Source organism: Juglans regia, chromosome 1 (genome assembly GCF_001411555.2).
Source record: "Juglans regia cultivar Chandler chromosome 1, Walnut 2.0, whole genome shotgun sequence".
In the NCBI taxonomy this organism is placed as follows: Eukaryota; Viridiplantae; Streptophyta; class Magnoliopsida; order Fagales; family Juglandaceae; genus Juglans; species Juglans regia.
This window is the reverse complement of record NC_049901.1, coordinates 1,825,954-1,846,911: the sequence shown is the minus strand read 5'-3', so window position 1 is coordinate 1,846,911 and position 20,958 is coordinate 1,825,954. Positions and strand designations below refer to the sequence as shown.

Here is a 20,958-nt window from a genome sequence, read left to right as displayed (position 1 = left end):
CATTGTATGTCTTCCGTCACTCTTTTTCTTATTATTATTACTTTTTTTTTAAAAAATTAATAACTAACTCTTAAGTGATTTCTTAATTTGTATATTGATTTTGTTTTATGAATTTAAAAATTTTGTATAAAATGGTAATCGAATTCTTCTAGATTATTACTACACATAAATAAATAATTAAAATATATATCCAAAAAAAAAAAAAATCTTAAATTGGGTGGAATACCCATTTTCTCAACATATTTTTCGAGTCAGTTAATCGTTTAATCGGTCAAACGAAATTTTACATGTCCAGATCGGGTCAAAAGTGTGCCTTTAGGGTCAGGTGGAATGAACAGTCATAATCATATTAAAAAAAAATAAATATAAAGTTTACATAAAAATAAATTATTTTTTAATAATAAATTCTATTTATTTTTAAAAATAACTATATAACACTTACGATATTCTCGTAAAATTGTATGTATCCTTACTCAAATAAAATTTCAGAAATGATATATTTTTAAAAATATATTAAAAATATATTTTTTAATAATATTATGATTTATTTATTTATTTTTTTAAATATTTAAAAATATATATATAAAAAAAAAAATCCAGGGGAGCCGTAGAGCCACTCATAAAATTTATCTTTTGTCTTCAAATCAATCAACTTTTGACAACGACTTCTCTCCTTTCCTCGGCTTTCTGTCTTTGCTTTTAACCAACAAGAGCTCTACTAAATTCAGAGCTCCTCTCTCTCTCCTCTATGTGACTGTACTGTGTATCCCGAAGGAGTAGTTACATTCTTCCAGGTCAGGGACTCAGGATAGGAGTTTTGCTGTTAATCATTCTTACACATTATATATTATTTTTTTTTTAATTTTTTTAAATTTATTCTTATTGAATTAATTAATTTATTCTACTCATTATTTTTACGTGGATAAGAAAAAAAATAAAAAAATAAAAAATTATGTTTATCATATGATGCGACGAAGATGATTAGAATTTTTATAGGATCAGGTATTATACGTTTTGTTCTGCACTTAGTTCGATATTTGCATGATCCTAGTTTATGATCTTTAGTTGTTGTTGCTGTTTTTAATGTTGTTTTCTGAGAGACGAAATCCTTCACTTTTGGATGCTCCTTGAAGTTCAAGCTTCTTGATATTGGTGTTTGCAAACTTGAGGAAAATTGTGTTTGAAAGAGATGATGATCAATGACAGCAATGCATCATGAGTCTATTCTGAAAATTAACTGCCTATATACTGCCTTTTGCAAATATAATTTGAATTTTGAGTCGAAAATAGAAAAAAACTTGAGTTGTATCAGCGATCGATGTTCCAGTCTCTGATGTCAATGGTCATATCTAGAAGAAAAAAAATTATCGTAGAATTTATTTATTTTGTTTTCATCGGAGAAGCCTTTCCTGGAAACATATTTAATGAAAAAAGGGAAGGCTATAATATAAGGCCATTGTTTGAAAGTTACGAAGCATAGGCAAAAGATCAGACGGTTCATGTTGCTCGACCGTGGTTTTGGTCTGTACATTGAATATGTTTAGCATAGGACAGATTGTGGGTGACAAAAACAATGCAACGAGGTTTTGATGAATGATGTTCTTTTACCACCCAGTGAGATATATTTGTGCTCTTGTTATTTAGGCATAATGTTTTAGCACATAGATAATAGCTATCTTGGATTTTCCATTGGAGAGGTCAGACCAAGATTTATTGACGTCCAATTTCTAAGTATGAAAAGTTAAACTGCTTCGTCGACTGATGTCCTACCAATGTTTTTTCATATTTCTTAGCAAAGATGGAAATTGATTTCAAACATGAAGACGAAACAGAGCTTCCTTCCAGTTTTCCTCATTACAAGGTATGCTATTTGTTGATCCGTGATTAAATAAAAATTCTTATCCTCAGCGACTATTCACCAAACGCTCTTACATTTTATAAAAAAGTTATAGATGTAGAGTGTGAGAATGAATAATAGTTGATGTATAATAAATCCCGTGATCAAGACATACACACGCGGGCAACTTCTGTCCTAACATAAGTTGATGAATGATGTCTCCGAGGTATCTTAATGCGTTCCATTTCCTTCAAATTTTTGTCGAATTGCTTAGTTTGTGCATTCTTTAAATTATTAGGTTGACCCAGGGAAACCGGCCCCACTGACTTGGCAAAGGAAGTTGAATTTTCAGGGAAACGTGCCTTCAGAGTTCGCAGTGCCTTTTCTGGAGAAAATACAAATGGTATGCTTGTGACTGTAGCCCTAACCATCTTTGCACCTTAGAAAGATTTATACACACGAGTCACAGAACAGATTGAGAACTGAGATTAAAAATGATGCCTTAAAAAAGATGTCTGCCAAAATTGTAAAACCTTTTAAGTCGGAATGGATTGTATAGCTAAAGAATATAATGTAGTATGGTTAAAGAATAAAATATATGAGGACTGATTTGCTACTTGTTTGATTCCCCAGTTAAAATAATGTATCAGTACTATATGGTCAAAACAACAATAGGTGAAGTCATACCTTCAATTAGTAAATTGGTAGGGGTGCATAAAGTCACGATAAGAATTCTCTACATTAGAAGAGCTGGTGTCAGTAAAGTCCTGATGGTTGAAGTATAGCTTATCCTGCCTGCTTGAGAGTCACCTCTGGAAATAGGGAGATGGCAACTTGATCAGACTGGAAATATTCTAACTCATTTGGTTAACTTTTGCTTTTAAATTACGGTGTGAAGGATGGATATCTTCTCTAATATTGTTATATGGTTTTGAAGGCTCCGCTTGGCATTCGAATAATGCGTTATTCTAAGGAAGAAGTAGCCAAAGGAAGGGTAATATCACTCACCTTAAATTATGTCGGTATTTTTTTGTTCTTTTCTCTTTCTTACATCTGCTTGTCCTTCTATCAGCTGCCAATATTTGATTTTTTCAATAAGCGTACCACCACATGTCACCATGGTGTTCCTTTAGGTGGTATTGGGTGAGTATATCTTTAACTACTGGAATCAGACTTATGCTGATTGTTGATATTAGCCACTGGATTTTTTTCTCTTTCTGTTTTTTTTTTTTTTTTTTTCATATAGTAGATCAAAGATCTTATAAGCTATTACAGTCTGAAATGAATTATGACCATGTAGTAATTCACGCATGTAAGAAAACTGTTAGCCTATCTTAGTGACCACACCATACATCTCAGGCGGAATACTCAAGAGCACACTTCATTGCTGGAACCTTCCAACAGCAGGTTGGTTAGAAAGGATGTGTCTTCACACAGAGAGGTGTCTCGGCAGAAAGACTTGACCCTTCATTGACTAATTGCATGTGTGTTCTTAAATAAGGTGTAATTTGAACCAAGTTTATAAATCCCCCAAATTTATCCCTCTCCATTCAATTCACTTCACACACGCGCGTCCTCAGGAAGTTTCTATTTGAAAAACCTTTCTAACACTATCTTGCTAGGTGCAATTTGTACCAGGTTTGTAAATACCCCAAATAGTTCCCTCTCCATTCAATTCAATTTGCTCATGACCAAAAATAATTTCTATTTGAAAATCCTTTCTAACATGATCTTGCTGTAAGATTCCTAGTCTATTGTCGATCACATAGGCAAACCCTTGCGCATACCATTCTTATATTTGGAAGCATGAATTGTAGTGCAGGAAGCATTGGAAGAAGCTACAGAGGCGAGTTTCAAAAATTTCAACTGTTCCCCGGACAATGTGAAGACAACCCCATGTTAGCAAATCAATTTTCTGTGAGTTTACATATGCTGATGCCACATTTCTCAACATTTTTTTATTGATACATCTCTTACTTGTCCCCTAGACAGTGGAAAAAAGACCATAGGACAACAATGTGTGTATATATATATATAGGGAAGCTGAACATCATTTTAACATAAAAAGGCAGTCAACTTAGAGCTCCTTTGCATTGCTAAGAAAGTGCTAAGAGAAGTTCCACTAATTGCCAAAAGGATCTGACTTGAAAGAGCTTATTGGATCGAGTTTACTACTGAGATATTTTCATTGTTATGACATAATGGCCGCAGAAGGAATTCTTTTTGGAATAAAAATTTGCTTGGACAAGCTCAGATTATGATGATTATACAACCATCAACATATTTGAATCGTTTTCAGCCAGTATATATCTTATCTTCACTGTCACCTCAAACAGGATGAGTGCAAGTAGCGATCACTTAAATAGTGAAATGCCAATTGAAAATTTCATATATCAAATCCAGGAATCACTGATAAGAATCATAAGATGAAATTTAAACTTTATCACTGATAAGATCAAATCCATATTTTTAGTTGGGGGGACAGGAACTTCTTTATTCAAGTCTTCATCCATAGTTTAATACCATGCAGTTGACTTTCATCATGAACAAAATCTGTCCTCTTATTTTCAAATTTAAATTTATTTGGCTTAAAGAATAAAAATACCAGAGAGTTGTCTTTTCTATATCTTTTCAAGTAAATATTAATCTCTGGATGTCCTTTACTCTTCTAGATTTTTGTTTCACGGCCTAATGCTAAAAAATATTCTACTGTATTATGCTCCGGGAGCCCAGAGGTAACCAAGTAAGTTACAAATCATCCAGGACTTTCGTTTTTCTAATTTTTTGAGATGAGTGTATACCATCTAAAAAGCTTGAGGGAAAATTGCATTATTGACTTGTGAATTATTATGCAGAGAAGGCACTGCTTCTGGCATTGAAACTTGGGATTGGAATTTGAACGGCGAGAAGTGTACATATCAAGCTTTGTTTCCAAGGGCTTGGACAACCTACGGGGGTACCAACTTCATTACCACAGATAACAATTCAAAATTTCAAACTTGTGATATTAATGACAATTTCTGTGTTTTGTATTGATTTTTCAAAGCAGGTGAACCTGACCCAGAACTTAGAATTGTTTGTCGCCAAATTTCACCTTTTATTCCCCAAAATTATAAGGAGAGCAGTTTCCCTGTATCAGTATTTACATTTACGGTAGGAAAATAAATCTGAGAAATTTCATTCGTGGTAGAATTGCTTTTTCTACAATGCTTCAGCTCTAAGGGGTCGTTTTATGCCATCTTCAGCTATCTAATAAAGGAAAGACTTCTGCAGATGTGACGTTGCTCTTTACATGGGCTGTAAGTTAAGAGCTTCCTGCTGCCAATTCCACTTTATCTTTTTAAGTGTTTTAGTTTAGCATGGATCTCTAGCTGATGTTTTATATGGAAGTAGAATGGGGGAAAATCAATACTTTGTAAAAGAGAGAACAGATACACGAAGCTGACATGATGGTCAAATGTGCTCGGTGCATATTTTCCCATATAATCACACTTTAGACTAGACCGTAATTTTTGTGCCATATTTTTCTTCTAGAACATGGTTCAAGTTTTGGGTAAAAACCCAAAATTAATCATTCTAGATTTTATCTTACATAACTGTAATATTTTGAGTCCTGCAGCTATCAGATTGGCATGTCGTATGAAATTTGTTGATACATCTTACCTGAATTTTCTATGCCTGACTTTTCAGAATTCCGTAGGTGGGATCTCGGGATTTTCTGGTCACCACTGCAACTCAAAGATGGTGTAAGATTACCCAGTATTGGGCTTTCATGATTGGTGTCCGGGTTTTATGCATAAGTAGCTTTCATATAAAATTAATATTTTTTTGGCATGAGAAATTTTCTACTCCAATGCCACCTATTATTTAGGTTGTCTACCTGAACTTTAGATTATCGCAATGATTTAGCCATTTAGCAATACTTAACTCCTGCCAGGGGAAAAGATGGAGTGCACGGAGTACTTTTACACCACAAGTGAGTCTTTAAAACTGCAAATGAAACATCCCTTTTTATATAACTGATATCATAGCTGGACGTGTCATCTAAAGAAGCATGAATTTTCAGGACCGCACATGACCACCCTCCGGTTACTTTTGCTATCGCAGCAGAGGAAACAGGTGATGTTCATGTTTCTGAGTGTCCTTGCTTTTTGATATCTGGTGATTCCCAGGGTATCTCAGCTAAAGACATGTGGCATGAAATTAAAAAGGTCAGCTGAACTTCTCCTTTTTGCATGAGAATGAAACAGAAAGGAACTTATGGATATCATATTGATGCAATAGTTGTTTCTGGATCTTCTTTTTCTTTTTAGCTTAATCTGTAGCTTGCGAAAAGAGTGCTTAAAAATTATAATTCATAATGTTCATTGTCTAAGTTAATGAGAGAGAGAGAGAGAGAGAGAGAGAGAATTGTAGAGAGAACTGAGAAAGTGTATGAGAAGAGGATTCTATATTAAGTCTTGACACTGACAAGAAGACTAGTATACCCCTATGTGGTATATTTGTGATAACAATAATAACCTTTAGCAAACCTGTAACATCTCCACACAAGAAACATGTACACATTTCAGGCCTTTCACAGGGTGTAGTTTAAATTGAATTTGATTTTGATATTGGTTATTTGTCAACCCAATAACGATAGTAGGCGGTATTTACATGCAATTTTCCTTCACTTGAGGTGAGATAAATTATTTTCCTTGGAAGTTGTTCTTGTTATTTGCAACTGTGAACACCAGAGTACCCATGATAAAGTAGCTAGACTTGTCTATAATTTTCCATGAACAAAAAATCAAGTAGGAACTAAAATCCACTTTCAGCATTATTATAATAATTTTATCCTCCAAACAAATTCTGACCACTTTTATTCTTATAGAATGGGTCATTCGATCACCTTGACCACAATGAAACCCCAACGCCTTCAAAACCAGGATCATCTATTGGAGCAGCTATAGCTGCCTCTTTGACTATTCCTTCTGATTCTATCCGAACTGTCACATTTTCATTGGCATGGGACTGCCCAGAAGTGAGATTTGGTCAAAAGACTTATTACAGGTTTGTTATGTCAGCCCCCGTAACACATGGGAAAAAACCTAGTCCCTAAACTACACCAACTTTTTCTAACAAAATACTTTTACACCAGGCGCTACACCAGATTTTATGGCACTCATGGGGATGCTGCAGCAAGTATTGCACGTGATGCTATACTTGGTATGGATATATATATCATAACCTACATTTGAATTCTCGAAAGAACATGTTACCTTTCTGCTTTAGATTTTGTGATCCAGGAAATTCTCTGTAGATGCTTATTAAGACTTTGTTTGACCTTTTATTCTGAAAATGATCTTTAAAGTTAATGAAACATTAATTATTCTTTTGTAGGAATCTTCATTACAAACAATAATCCGCCATTTCCATTAAGAAAAATAATATACCTCTTCCCTGGAAATTCCTGATATTATCTTGTAATCAACTTGCCGTCTTTCATATTCCCCTTTGTTGTCAATCAATGTTCTCTATTTTAAGAGAACATACTTGTCCTCCGATCTTTGTTATCATGGTGTAGGATTCCCACTTGCAGTTACCATATTTTGCCAATGGTAGTATATTTGTCAGTGAAAGGAACAGATTTGATCGAGAGTACATGTATTGTGTTTTATATCTAGAGCATGCCCTATGGGAATCCCAGATAGAAGCATGGCAGAGACCAGTTCTTGATGACAAAAGGCTGCCCGAATGGTGAGATAAATACAAAATTGTGCTGGAAAATGGACATAAAATCTTCCCACTTTTTCTCATATTCTAAATGGTTAGAGGTTATTCCCCAGGTACCCAGTCACTCTCTTTAATGAGCTGTATTATCTTAATGCTGGGAGAACAATCTGGACAGGTATTTGTGAAGCTTAAAATCTATTTTAAGAAAATTTGTTTTGATCTTTAAATTGAAGTCACATTCTCATCTTCATAGATGGATCACCTCCAATGCAAAGTTTAGGAACCATTCGTGAGAGGAAGTTCTTCATTGATAGACCCCGATCAAATCTGAAGAATACTGCCGATATGTCTCATCAAAATGACACTGCTATTGATATCCTTGAAAGGATGGCGGCAACACTTGAGCAAGTACATACCCCACTAACATCAAATTCTGCTTTTGGAACCTATTTGCTCCCGAATGAAGAAGAAAATATTGGTCAGCTTCTTTATTCGGAAGGAACTGAATACCTAATGTGGAACACTTATGATGTCCACTTCTACTCATCTTTTGCACTACTCATGTTATTCCCCAAACTTGAACTTAGTATCCAAAGAGACTTTGCTGCAGCAGTAATGATGCATGATCCTGACAGGATGAAAATTATGAGTGATGGAAAGTGGGTTGAACGAAAGGTTCTAGGTGCTGTACCCCATGATATTGGGTTCAATGACCCTTGGTTTGAAGTAAATGCTTATAATTTGCATAATACAGATACGTGGAAAGACTTGAACTCTAAGTTTGTTCTCCAAGTATATAGAGATATGGTTGCTACCGGTGATAAAAATTTTGCACGAGCTGTTTGGCCTTCAGTATATGTTGCAATGGCTTATATGGATCAGTTCGATAAGGATGGAGACGGGATGATCGAGAATGAGGGGTTCCCTGATCAGACTTATGATATATGGTCCGTTAGAGGTGTGAGTGCATATTCAGGAGGGCTTTGGGTGGCAGCCCTCCAGGCTGCTTCAGCCATGGCATGTGAAGTAGGTGATAAAGCATCTGCAAATTACTTTTGGGTTAGGTATCAAAAGGCAAAAGCTGTATATGTCACACTATGGAATGGTTCTTACTTTAATTACGACAACAGTGGTGGTAGTTTCAGTGCATCTATTCAAGCTGATCAATTGGCAGGACAATGGTGAGTACATTATCTTACATATGAAGCAAACATATTATGAACACAAATAAAAAAAATATCATTCTGGTCATTACATGATATGTGTGAGCCATGGTATCAGTTTAATATTAGTGGTCTGAACCAGAATCTCTCCAAGTATCACCATTTAGCATAATGTCAAAAGGTAATATCTCTTGTGCCTTGTCCAAAATCTACGAAGTTTCGCAAATTAATATATTTTTCCTCTATTTTGCATCTTAAACACCTGTACTCACCATAGTATTGGCTTCATTACTGATCCACCTAGATTTTTCTCATTAATTGTTTCTTACTTTTGTTTAGTTAGTCTCTTCTTGTTTTAATACATATTTTCTTTTTTAAATTTGTTTCAAGTTTTCTTTGTAATAAACTATTATGCTCACCTTGCTACTATTATTAGGACATTTTACCCATTGATTGCTTTATAAATCACAGCTGATATTCTCCTGGCCTCTGTCTTTGTGTTTGTCTAAGTTACAAAGATAAATTAAGGTTTGAACCCTTGAATTTACACTCGAAACAATTACCACATCGTGTTCATATCATCTTTGCAATTGACTAAAAAGCTCAGAGTTTGCTTTACTTACAAATTTATTAGGGTGGCAGTATTTCTCTTTGTTCAAGAAAGTTTTTCCCCGGAATAATATCTTGATACTTTAGTCTTGTACATAAAGCCTTGGTATAGATGGTGTTTTATTGAAGAGAGTTTTCCTCTATCTATAAATGTCAAAAAGAGATGTATAAAGACTGATTTTCCGGGCCCCACTTAATCATGTCATGTGGAATTTTCAATGGCGTGCCTTCATATTTATCTATTAAAAACTTCTTACAATCATCCCTCTCAAAATGATGCATTAATATGATCAAGTTCAACCGCCACTTTAACTAACTAATATACTCATTACTCATCACAACAAAGTGACAATAATGGTAAGGAACAAAGAAATAAATCATGATTTCGGTTTGCCTTTCCTTTTATGTTTTAAACTATCTAAACATCATATTTTTTGAACTTGAGCTTGGACTTATGTATAAAAGATATTATAGGTATGCTAGAGCATGTGGTCTTTCTCCAATTGTCGAAAAAGACAAGGTGAGGAGTGCCCTCGAGAAGGTTTATAATTTCAATGTCCTAAAGGTTAAGGGAGGTATGCGTGGGGCAGTGAATGGGATGCGGCCAGATGGAAGGGTTGATATGTCGACAATGCAGTCAAGAGAAATTTGGTCTGGAGTTACATATTCTGTTGCTGCTGCAATGATTCATGAGGAGATGTTGGAAATGGCATTTCAGACTTCGGTTGGTGTCTATGAAGCAGCTTGGTCCCAAGAAGGTTTAGGGTAAGTTGTGAATATTCTTGAGTTCGAATTTTGACTTCACATATAATTTTCTTTCAATTAAATATTAAGATAGAGTCTCACTCACACATGAGGGGTGCATTATATATTTTGATTAAATTCACTTCTTTCCATCAACTTAAATTTTGAGACAAGTGATAATTTAACAATACTAATTGGAATCTAAAAAGAAAATGTCATTTAATCTTGTGTAATTTACAGTAGTACATGTCTCTGTATAAATAATCAATAATTTGAGAACTTTTGGTCCACCCTAAAATACTATCAGTTAGTCCCGTAGCCTTATTTATTCAAAGTCTAATTCATGAAGATATGGTAATGGCATGAAGTGCACATGACATTTGGATTTTGGTCTTGGGTTTCCAATAGCATTTTTTTGGCGCAGAGTATCAAAGTAATAGCAGAGCTGAACCAGCTAATAGAGCACATTGTTTAATTCCTTTTCCAATGCTGAAATCATTCTAACTTGTCTTGTTCTATAAATTTAAGTTAAAGCTAATGTTGTGTTTTTAGTAAGTACATGATACATATGGCTAAAAAATTTCAGACGTCCTCTCTGTGATACATCTCTATATGGCGTTGGGATTTTTTCTAATGGAAACAAATGGATTTTTTCTATGTTATACTTTGGTAGGACATAAATGGGGTTTCACTAGCATTGGTATTGTATGTACATGTGAATTAATGGCGGAGGAAAACTTTTTTCATCAGTGAACATTAACAATAACAAAAGAAAACTTTGGAACTAACTACAGATGTTGAAAAGTCGGCAACCCAGCTTTATCAAGAACAAAGATGCCTAAAAAATGCTGTGGTAGTTCTGCTAAGGATGAAAAGAGAGCATCATGCCCAGCTGCTAGCTAAATTTCCAAGCCTTCAGCAAATTGATTGCCTTCTCTGTAAACATGACTAATAGCAAAGGGAAAAAGAGCAAAAAGAGTCAAAACATCTTCCACAACTCAAAATGATCATATATACACGGGTATTTGTATATTTGAGTGTACATGTGTTTGACTTGCACAATTAGCATTGATAAAAAAAAGAAAGACAAAGGGATTTGATGTTCACTGATTGATCTATGGTGATTCCCATAATAGAAAATTATTTCCAGACACTAACACTGAAGAAAGTAAATTGGTCATTGGTTCCGAGTTTCATGGGATAAATAACTCAGAGATAAAGCTTTTTTGTTTTCCCCAATGCTTCCCTTGATTTATACCTATCCTTTATACACGTCTACACCCTATATGGACCTCCCCTTTCCAGTTCACTTACATTTAGCTCTGGAAACAGCTATTCTTTTCAAACTCCAGAAGCCTGGAACACCGACGACCAATACAGAGCTCTTGGTTACATGCGGCCATTGGCCATATGGGCAATGCAGTGGGCCTTGTCAAAGCCAAAGCTTTGTAAACCGGAGCTCAGACATGAAGCAAGGGATGATCAAGAATATTATAGGCACCATGCAGGGTTTGCACGGGTTGCACGTCTTCTAAAGTTGCCCAAGGAGGATGCTGCTGCTAAAAGTATGCTAGAAGTTGTTTACGATTCCATTTGCAAGAGACTCTCATTCTAATAGCAGCAAATGTGTGTGATGGTTCCTACAAGGTTGGTTGTGATGTATTTATCAGATATGATACTGCTTTATAGGCTTCCATATGCAAATGCAATTTTACAGCTCTATAATAGTGAAACCAGAAAACTTTGCTATTTTCTTCCAATTCTCAGAGAAAAGGCTTTCCAAAGCACACAAAGATCAAAGGAAAACTGTTTAGTGTAACAAGCATCCAATGACTTTGCATGATAGCCAGCCCCATCTCAGCCCACTGAGACACTATTGTAAATCTTTTAAAGCTTTGACATATTCATTTATATTTTTCTATTTTGCCCTGATCAAAATTCATTTTCTTTCAAAAGATTCCTTAGCGTTGTGAAATGTTGTGCAAAACACACACACACTAACAGTGGCAAATAAAGTAAAAACAATCACGATCAAGCACACGACGCACAATATACATGGTTCGACAAATTGCTTACATCCACAGAGCTGTAGAAATCTTATTAACCAGAAGAGATTACAATCACTCAATCTCAACTCACTCTTTAGGACTTTTTGCTCTCTCATACAATATGCACTTACTAGACAATTGTTATCTCTCAAAAAATGCTGAAAGTTGTACATAACAAGTCAAATATGATATATTTATAGCAAACGGCACTGAAAATCCTAAGTTAGCAAAATCTGCATTCTTCGCTCGAGCGGAGTGTTGAGTGTGCATCGAGCAAACAACATTGGCTTGAATGGGGTGTCAAGCAGGGGTTGAGCGAACACTAGAATTTGTGTTTTGCTCGAGCTCATTGTCGCGCGGTACTCGAGCAAACTCATGGGTTGAGTTTCGCTCGAGCGTACGTCGAGCAAACACTTTGTTTCTCGATTTTCAACTCCAAAACTAATCTCCACATACATCCCAACACCCAGGATGTAGATGGATGGTAGAAATATAATATTAGATTGACCGGGATGGACTTTGAACGTCTGAGAGTTTGTTGTGCTCTTTGAGCTCATGGAACAGGTGCACCGAGTTGTAAACAAGTTGGAATTTAAGCATAGGTACTCGAACTCGACTCACTGTACAGTTTAAGAGCTAGAATCTGAGTCAGATTTTTGTTTTTTGGCTAGTTATAATGGATGGCCGAACTCGGTTGGTTAGTTATAATTGAGTCGAATGCTCAATCGAGCACTCGAATCGACTTGCCTTGTCTAATAATTTGTTTTACAAAATATCAGATTTGACCATCATTATTGATTGTTTTGTGTAGTACATTTGCTTAAACCGTGAAGAAATCGGTTTTTGAACTCTGCAGAAGTTGGAATTGTGAGCACTGTGCTTTAACCGAGCGGTATAGCTGTTAAAGAGTGATAAAAAGAAGGGATTTTGACTATAAAAAGAAGGGATTTTGACTAGTGACCATTATGATTTTGAATTTAAGCCTTCTACATGTTGCACGTGAAAACTTGGTTTCAGAATGTGTCTAAAGTTGCAGGGTCTATTGACAAACACAGAATGGCTTACTCCAGAAACTTCCTCGTCCTAGAGATCAACACTATCATTGCCTCATAATAATGGTGCAACTTGAAGCTCCACCGACAAGAGGTTCTCTTTTCTTTTCACAATTTTTTTCAACTCAACTCATTTCATTTTATTTAATTATTGTAACTTTTTCAAATTCTCACAAAAAAACAATTAATTTTTTTAAATTTTAAAATAAAAATAATATTAAAAAATATATTCTAATAATATTTTATTCAACTTTTAACTTTCTTTCGTAACATCAAAGTCAAATACTAAAGTTATCTTTTATCTAGAATAAATTGCTTCGAATTGAAAATTAAATAACAACTTTAACAATTTGGTCTTATTGGAGACATGGTAGATTGAAGGGGTAAAAAATGTGATTTTTTTTTCTATAATAATTATCAAAACTCAAATTAACTGAAGAGATACTTTGATCTTGCAAGTCTTGACAGAATACTATTCTGGGAACAATTGCGTTAATTCCATCCTAAAGATTCTTTGTTAGTTCATATTTCAAACATAAATATTATGATTACATCTGAAAAAAAGGGGGCCGAAATTCCATCAACAGTCAGAGACCTAGATAAAAAGCTAATACTAGATCGCCATCCAAACTCAATGACACACTACGTCGATGTTCAACGAGATGCACTATACGCTTGGGTCGAGTCGTACTGAGCATAACCAGGCTGAGGCGACAATGTTTTCCCATAAGCAGCCGGAGCACTTGCTGGTACAGCTCCATAACCGCCTGATTGTGGGATAGACTGATCATAACTAGGTTGAGTTGATGCCGGTTGGGCATAGCCCGGCTGCCCGCTCGGAGGTGCACTGTAGGCTGCTGCAGGACCACCACTATAAGCAGCATGATCTTGAGGCCCTTGGTAACCATAGCCTACATTGTTAGCAGCTGCCTGCTCAGGATAACCTTGCTGAGAAGGTGCATATGGTCCATAACCCCCAGCAGCACCAACTTGTGCATAGCCAGGTACCTGCTGTGAACCAGATTGACCATAACCTGGCTGCACTCCTTGCTGTGGATAAATGTGGCCAGATGCAGCTGGTGGTTGACTATACCCATCAGCAGCCGGTGCAGAACCATACGGAGGATATGTTTGCTGCACCTGGGCACCAGATCCATATGGATAGGGCTGTTGAGGCAGTGCATTTGAGCCATATGATTGGGCAGGAACAGAACCTTGATAAGGCATGTCCCCAGGTTGTGTAGCCCTGGGTGGGCCATAAGATTGTGGAGGACCCTGTGATGGCATGCCATATGATTGTGGTTTCCCATACTGTTGTGCAGCATAACCTGGTTGAGTGCCTGCCTGTGGGTAAACTGGCTGAGAACTTCCATGTCCACCGTAAGGATGCTGCGGAGCATGATTTTCATATTTGGGATCATCGTATCCATGCCCATAGCTATGCTGGTGAGGTGCTGCCTGAGAAAAAGGAGCTGAATTGCCATAATCGGGACCCTGTGGATGTCCATAATTGTAGTTTGCATGGGATGGGATTGGACCCATTGCAGCTGCAGGGGAAGGGCCAGAGGCATGTGAAGGAACGGGGGTAGAAAGTTGGGCAGATACCGGAGCATCAGAGAAATGACCTCCTTGTCCGCCATAGTAATCATAACCACCGGTATGTGAAGGTGGACCATGCATACTAGGAGGCCGTTGTTCCCAACCAGCACCATAGCCACCTCTTGGTATCATTTGTTGAGGATAATTCCCGTATGCCGGAGGTGGATACTGTGAATTATGAGATGGATATGATCCTCGATGCTGGTAATCATATGCTGCAGCACTAGGACCCCACTGAGGCAGACCAGCAGATCCACGGGGTCGATAAGCCTGCTGGTTAAATCCACCATATGAAGGTCTCGCAGGCTATTCCAAGCATATGCAATAAAGAACTAAGTTAGAAAACAGAAGCAGTTCCATTCACAAATAAACTAACTCTAATTTTTTGTAAGTACAATTAAATGAAGAACATTAATAAGGTGGACAGAAACAGAAGTTGCTATTAAAGCTTGGTAACTATATCTCCAGTTCAAATCATTGGCGGGCTCCTGGGCATCACATTGGTGCTACAAGAAGAACAAATCTATGGGATCCATTTTACTTGGACAAAATCAGGGGAGAAAGTAAAAGCTGAGATCACTGTGAAGTGAAGAGAGATGTGGTATATATGAGGTTATAGAGATAACAAAAATAGCAATTACTACATCAACTTTATCATAGAGTGTACCATATGCACTATGACAATGTTGACAAGAATAGAAACAAATCAAGCATAAGAGAATAGTAGACGAGAATTGAATGAAATCAACACACAAACTATGAAAACACATCACATTTTAGATTTTTCTAAGCCTTACAAACAATGCAATGCTGAAACAAACCATCAATACAGCATACTTGAAAAAGGATTCCTTCTCGAAGTGAAGGAAGAACTATTCCTTCTGGAAGAACAATAAGTAGAAAAAGAAAGGTTAACCTCCCTGCTGGAATGGATTTATCAACTTTATCTATCAGAATCTAAACATACCATCTATCAATCACATTGATCATTCCAACATGTTCACTCCTCGATGAAACTTCTTTATTCATTCTACAAGACCAATACATCTCTATGAATACGAGACAATGGTTCAAGGTAAAAAACAGCTGGTTTTGGTCCCATGTCTAAAAAGCAAAACCATGCTCCATCTCTTCAAAATATGCAAAAGTGCATACAATGGATGACCTCCACTTGCTTGCTCCTAAAAGGAAACCAGCATGCTTCTAAATAAAATATCTGGTGATAATGACCTACAAATTTCCAATTCTTTAAACATTTCAGTCTTTTTTTTTCACTTGTCTTCTAATTGGGAAACAAAATTTTATTGAGCATAAAATAGACAGGCCCAAGTATATGGGACATATACAAGAGCGTCGCCTATGCATGCTAGTTTAGCGATTTCTCCAACATATAGATGTTATGCTAAAATGAAAGTGTAAATATATTTACCTTCATCTGAAGAGTGACTGAGGATATTACCACGACCACGGTTATATTGGTATGGGATTGTCCACAGAAGTTTATAAGAAAAAAGAAAGTAGGTTTTACTAAAAATGAAAATCATATCCACCATAACCAACCACATGAAAGTGCATTCAACAAGGATATCAAATTACTCTTTTCGAAATTTTAAGTGCCTGGTGATGCTTTCACTTGATAATCAATAAAATTGTAGAAGAGTAGCAAATGCAAAAGGCTTTCTTATTACATGCTTCTAGAGTTATTCTGCTACAAAAGTAAAATTACATGGTGCCACTTTATGGTTCTCTCACATCATATCCTGATGAATATTTTTTATAAGATACATTTATCGCGATAAAAAACGGGTGTAACCTCAGTACACAAGAAGCATACAACAGATCTCTATCCTGATAAATATTTACAGGAAATAAGTAAAATATAGAAAAAAAGATACTGCTGTAAGATGACGGAACTGAAAGATTATACCAAATCATTCAGATGATAATCATGAAAGAAAAAGCATTTCATTGAATACATCATTGAAATTCCAAGCTTAACAATGCAGATCTCAAACGTATTCAAGCGACTAAATAAAAATTGTAAGACACATGCATATACACGCTTCACATTGAATCAGAGCTTAGGCTATATAAGTTACATAGCATGTCATAGACTAGGTCACGTAACGGACTGTAATGTTCTTGCCTATTTCTCAAGTAACCATGCTTTAGGATTCATGCTACTCCTTAACGTATATCATATGATGTACGATATTCTTCATACATAGAATTGGTCACAAGTTTTAAAGTAATCTCCCACACATTTAATTATCATGGCTTCACCAGACATTACACTTTCTTCCAACGCATCTCATTCACAGACCATGGGTGGCACTAATGAGTGCTAAGGTTAATATAATGTAGTCTTACAACATTATATTTTTTTTAACTTTCAAGTCTCAAAGCAATCTTACCAACTATTAACATCCTGCAATCGCGAGATTTAATGCCTGATACCTCTCTTTTGTGGATGGGAATGAAGAGTGGTTGTCTATTGCCACACCAAGAAAGCAATGCTGACCCCATGGAAAAGGCAATAGCCAAATCTGCATTTTTAAAGCCAACCAATTCGAAATTGGCACCTTCATATTAAATAAATCATGGCAACCGACATCTTGGATTGAATATATGGTCTTCCAAACAGCATTCAAATGACCTTGGCATGGATCATATTCATCAATATCACACTCTTATGAACCTTGTTAAGAGATCAATCTCTCACTCCCATGGCAAGATTATCAAACAATTCCAGCCTTAATAAATGGAAATATGTCATCCATACAAATTTAATTGGTTGGATAGATAATCATGTTGCGACAACAGAATATTCTGCTTTGCCAGATGATAAGATACCGAGATGCTTCTCAACCAGTCCAGTGAAAAGAACAGTTCCGCACTAACTCAATGCGTGAAATTTACAAGCAACATGGGAAATCGATAGAAACCTATTCAATAAAAAAAGGACTAAAGAAGATACCAATAACACCAACAATAACAAGATATGCACCATACTACCCAGTCTCTTCAACAGCTTAAACAAAATAATATAAATAATTTGCCACAGAACTTGAATGAAATGCATACAATTATTCTCTAGACGATTTCCATCTAAGCCATACATCTGTGGCTAGCATCTAAACTAGCATATAACTTCAACTATGCAGATCTAACATGTGGCAGCCATGTAGCATCTAAAAATCTAGCTACTTCACCAGAAAGCCTTGCGGGTAGTCTACAATAGATAGATAGCAATACAAACCAATAGAAATTTACAAGCATACTCCTCCCTCAGTGCATGCAAAGTTGTGAACCTTATAATTACCATTTTTTTTTTAAAAAAAAAAAGACTAATTATTTCTCACAAAGTAACATGCCAGGTGCATTTGGAAAAAGAAGAAACTAAGAATAATTTAATACGTTCAGAGGAAGTTAGTTTAAGTATCAGAGTGGAAACATATATATCATAACAGAATTCAGCTGCATTTTTCATTGTAGGAAAAATCAATAGGTTGAGAACAAACCTGATTCATAACTTCCTTTATCAACTCTCTAGCCATTTCAATTTGCTTCTTGTCACCAGTCACCCGTACAGTCCTTTCTTTAGATTCATCTCCTTCTGGAAGGTGTTGAGGTATCAACTAAATGGAAAAGAGAGAAAGTCGGCACACATGATGAAACAATATAACAGAATAAAGAACAAAATAGTCATCACTCTTAAGAATTGGATGCGATATCAACTACCTGGATGCGTGCTCCAGTTCTAGTCTGCAGGCCTTTAATGGTTTCTCCACCTTTGCCTATTATTATACCAACCTGGACCAACAATGCCCAATATGTCAATAATGGGTCAAATCGTAGATATATATTCATCAATAGACAAAGAAACTAGTAACCTTCTCATTTGGAACTTGTATCTCGATTTGTTCAGAGGCTACAGCAGCCTGTGCTGTTGTGAGACCCCTGGCTATAAGGGAAGGAGAACCCCCTGCATCAGCCTGTCGAAAAATACATCAAAGCAAAGAGAAAATCAGGCAATCGGTTTCACATCTCCAGAATATGCATCAACCTGAAAGCAGTGCACATGGTGATGAGGAGGAGTAGCCATCGGAAAATAAAGCTAAGTTCAGTCAGCATTAAACCTCTGCAATGACAGCATTTATAAGCTTCTCAGCCTTGGTTATATTATCTAAACTTCCTATAATTTCCACAGGCCTTGTTGCGCAATAAGGATCAGCATCCGAATCCCTAGTGATCTGGATTTTCGCTCCTGAATTGTACTGCAAGTAACGTATAGTATCCCCAGCCTTGCCAATAAGAACTCCAACCTGCACCAGAATTTATAGAACTTGACTTTATAAAAGTTGAAATACAAATATGAATCCTTTTAACAAAGCTCCAAGAAATGGGCAAACAAAAACACATGGGCAGTTGGGTATGAGAAGCCTCCTTTTCAACCTTCTGTGGTTGCTTGCTTATTTTGATTTGGCAAAACACGGTAAGATGTAATTTTTTTATTTGAGTGGTTATCATCTTCAAAAAAGGACGATGAATGGCACCTCTATCTTTCCCTACCACCTATTCTCTGTCAGGGCAGTCTCATCTTCAGGGAATTAAGCCACGTTAACAGCGGTATATTACAGAAGCAAGTATTTATTCAACCCACCTTGTTGTTAGGCACCTCCATTTTGCGTGTCATGGTTTGAGAAGCATCTTCTTGCTGAGAAACCTCTGAAGACGGTTGCTGACTTTCAGGTTGATGACCTTCCTCTTTAGATGGCTCCTGAGCAGTTTCTGTCAAAGAATCCTCGACCGATGGTTGTTCAAAGTCACCTGTCTCAGGATTTTCCACCGAGGGTCCTTCATTGCCATCAACCACTGTTTGTGGAATTTCTTCAGTGGGAGGTTGAGCATCCCCCAACTGCAAACTCTCCACCGTAGGCTGTTCATTGTTCTCTCTGATAGGTCCATCGTTGTTATCTTCCTTACATTGGTACCCATTCTCAATAGCTGTAACATAAAAAATGAACTAAACATATTACTAATTGAAAACATGGAGGCAGGTTTATACAAGGAAGTATGCTACATTTAGACACATTAGCTTCACTAAACAAAATAAAGGGGTTTCAATCACTGCACGGCGCACAAGCAGAATAAACTTCCGCTCCATATCTTTCGTGGAACTCGTCCATCCACGGGAGGCCTTTCGTAGTGAGGGAACTCTATTTTTAGCTTGACGAGCGACTTTAGTTTCAGAAAAACGCAAAAACCCCAGGATTTTCGTAAAAGAGGGACGAGTGAGAAGGGACTTTCTTGCACACATTTCGTTGTACTTGGATTCCGCCCTTTTGCGCTTATAATAAAATTCTTATTAATTATATAAAGGAATAAAATATTCATGCATCAACTTCCGGTTACATTTTCTTTCATTGGACTGGGGGACATGTTTCCAGCTTCAAATATGATAGAAATAAGAGGGGAAAAACTACTTCAGAATACCATAAACACAACGTATATCAATCCACACGCATATCATACAGATATATATGCGCATATACACATGCACACATACATCTATGAAGCCATGAAAAAACCTAACTTGAAAAGAATACAATTCCTTTTAACATACCTGAGCCGTCGGGTTCTTCATTGAGGCGGGCCCGCTTCACCTCGGGCCCGTCGGAGGGGCCAGATAAATCAGCTTCCTCGTCTGGTGCATCATCAACGGGGTCTTCATTCAAATCGGCCAGGTGCTCGGTGCTTGGCTTGTTGGGTTCAGGGGCTTCGGGTTCCAAGTCCTCGAGCTTCCGCTTGTGATCCGAAGGCGCACCCATGCTCACGTCTGCCACTACAACCTCTTCCTCCGCCATAGGGTTCGTGGAAACTCAACAGTACCACCAGATCGAGAACGGGGTTCAGTTCTGTAAGCGATGTGGCGACCAAGAGGCGTAGATTGTGGCTAAGGGGGTAAGAGAGAGGTTTAAGGGCGTTATAAAGACTCGAGGAATTGGGGCTAGAGATATTTTCTACGACCCACTTTGGGCTTTCTTTATTGGGGTTGGGTTTTCGGTGATGGGTTTATTATGTTTGCGGTTGTGGGAAATATGGGCTAGTGGGCCTATCATCTAGGCCCATTATATTGATTACTCTTGAGCCCGACTGTTCGGCTTCTAATTCGGCTATGTTGTATTCGT

At 36.8% G+C, this 20,958-nt stretch overlaps 2 protein-coding genes across 6 annotated transcripts; one reads left to right on the top strand and one right to left on the bottom strand.

The window, feature by feature from the left end:
- Nucleotides 1–703: 703 nt before the first annotated feature.
- LOC109001413 (non-lysosomal glucosylceramidase-like) lies at nt 704–11,986 on the top strand. 4 transcript variants are annotated; one of them, XM_018978679.2, is made up of 20 exons: nt 704–794; nt 1,794–1,861; nt 2,136–2,240; nt 2,775–2,831; nt 2,910–2,980; nt 3,655–3,754; nt 4,510–4,580; nt 4,693–4,793; nt 4,887–4,990; nt 5,083–5,136; nt 5,528–5,583; nt 5,775–5,813; nt 5,904–6,048; nt 6,711–6,889; nt 6,978–7,045; nt 7,504–7,576; nt 7,666–7,727; nt 7,806–8,733; nt 9,799–10,089; nt 11,401–11,986. In XM_018978679.2, exons 2-20 carry the CDS (start codon nt 1,799–1,801, stop codon nt 11,681–11,683), a joined length of 2,850 nt encoding a protein of 949 aa, XP_018834224.2. In that variant the 5' UTR covers nt 704–794; nt 1,794–1,798; the 3' UTR covers nt 11,684–11,986. The 4 variants fall into 4 exon arrangements, with proteins under 4 accessions (XP_018834224.2, XP_018834222.2, XP_018834223.2 ...); XM_018978677.2 differs by having other exon boundaries at nt 4,884–4,990; XM_018978678.2 differs by having other exon boundaries at nt 727–794; nt 1,799–1,861; nt 4,884–4,990.
- A 1,643-nt stretch (nt 11,987–13,629) lies between these two features.
- Nucleotides 13,630–20,752, bottom strand: LOC109001411 (far upstream element-binding protein 2-like). Of its 2 annotated transcripts, none has more exons than XM_018978676.2 (7): nt 20,394–20,752; nt 19,431–19,774; nt 18,907–19,092; nt 18,661–18,762; nt 18,509–18,580; nt 18,289–18,405; nt 13,630–15,073 (listed from the first exon to the last, which is right to left on the bottom strand). In XM_018978676.2, the coding sequence occupies exons 1-7, from the start codon at nt 20,632–20,634 to the stop codon at nt 13,823–13,825; spliced, it is 2,313 nt and encodes a 770-aa protein (XP_018834221.1). In that variant the 5' UTR covers nt 20,635–20,752; the 3' UTR covers nt 13,630–13,822. The 2 variants fall into 2 exon arrangements, with proteins under 2 accessions (XP_018834221.1, XP_018834220.1); XM_018978675.2 differs by having other exon boundaries at nt 18,506–18,580; nt 20,394–20,739.
- Nucleotides 20,753–20,958: the final 206 nt, after the last annotated feature.

What these genes read in the sequence shown, in the direction of transcription:
- LOC109001413 (XM_018978677.2), top strand. Translation starts at nt 1,799, where the DNA reads ATGGAAATTGATTTCAAACATGAAGACGAAACAGAGCTTCCTTCCAGT. An exon ending in CGTTGCTCTTTACATGGGCT is followed by an intron (nt 5,137 to 5,527) that starts GTAAGTTAAGAG and finishes CTGACTTTTCAG; the next exon opens with AATTCCGTAGGTGGGATCTC. An exon ending in GGAGTACTTTTACACCACAA is followed by an intron (nt 5,814 to 5,903) that starts GTGAGTCTTTAA and finishes ATGAATTTTCAG; the next exon opens with GACCGCACATGACCACCCTC.
- LOC109001411 (XM_018978675.2), bottom strand. Translation starts at nt 20,634, where the DNA reads ATGGCGGAGGAAGAGGTTGTAGTGGCAGACGTGAGCATGGGTGCGCCT. An exon ending in TGGAGGTGCCTAACAACAAG is followed by an intron (nt 19,093 to 19,430) that starts GTGGGTTGAATA and finishes ATTCTGGTGCAG; the next exon opens with GTTGGAGTTCTTATTGGCAA. An exon ending in TACAAGTTCCAAATGAGAAG is followed by an intron (nt 18,581 to 18,660) that starts GTTACTAGTTTC and finishes TTGTTGGTCCAG; the next exon opens with GTTGGTATAATAATAGGCAA.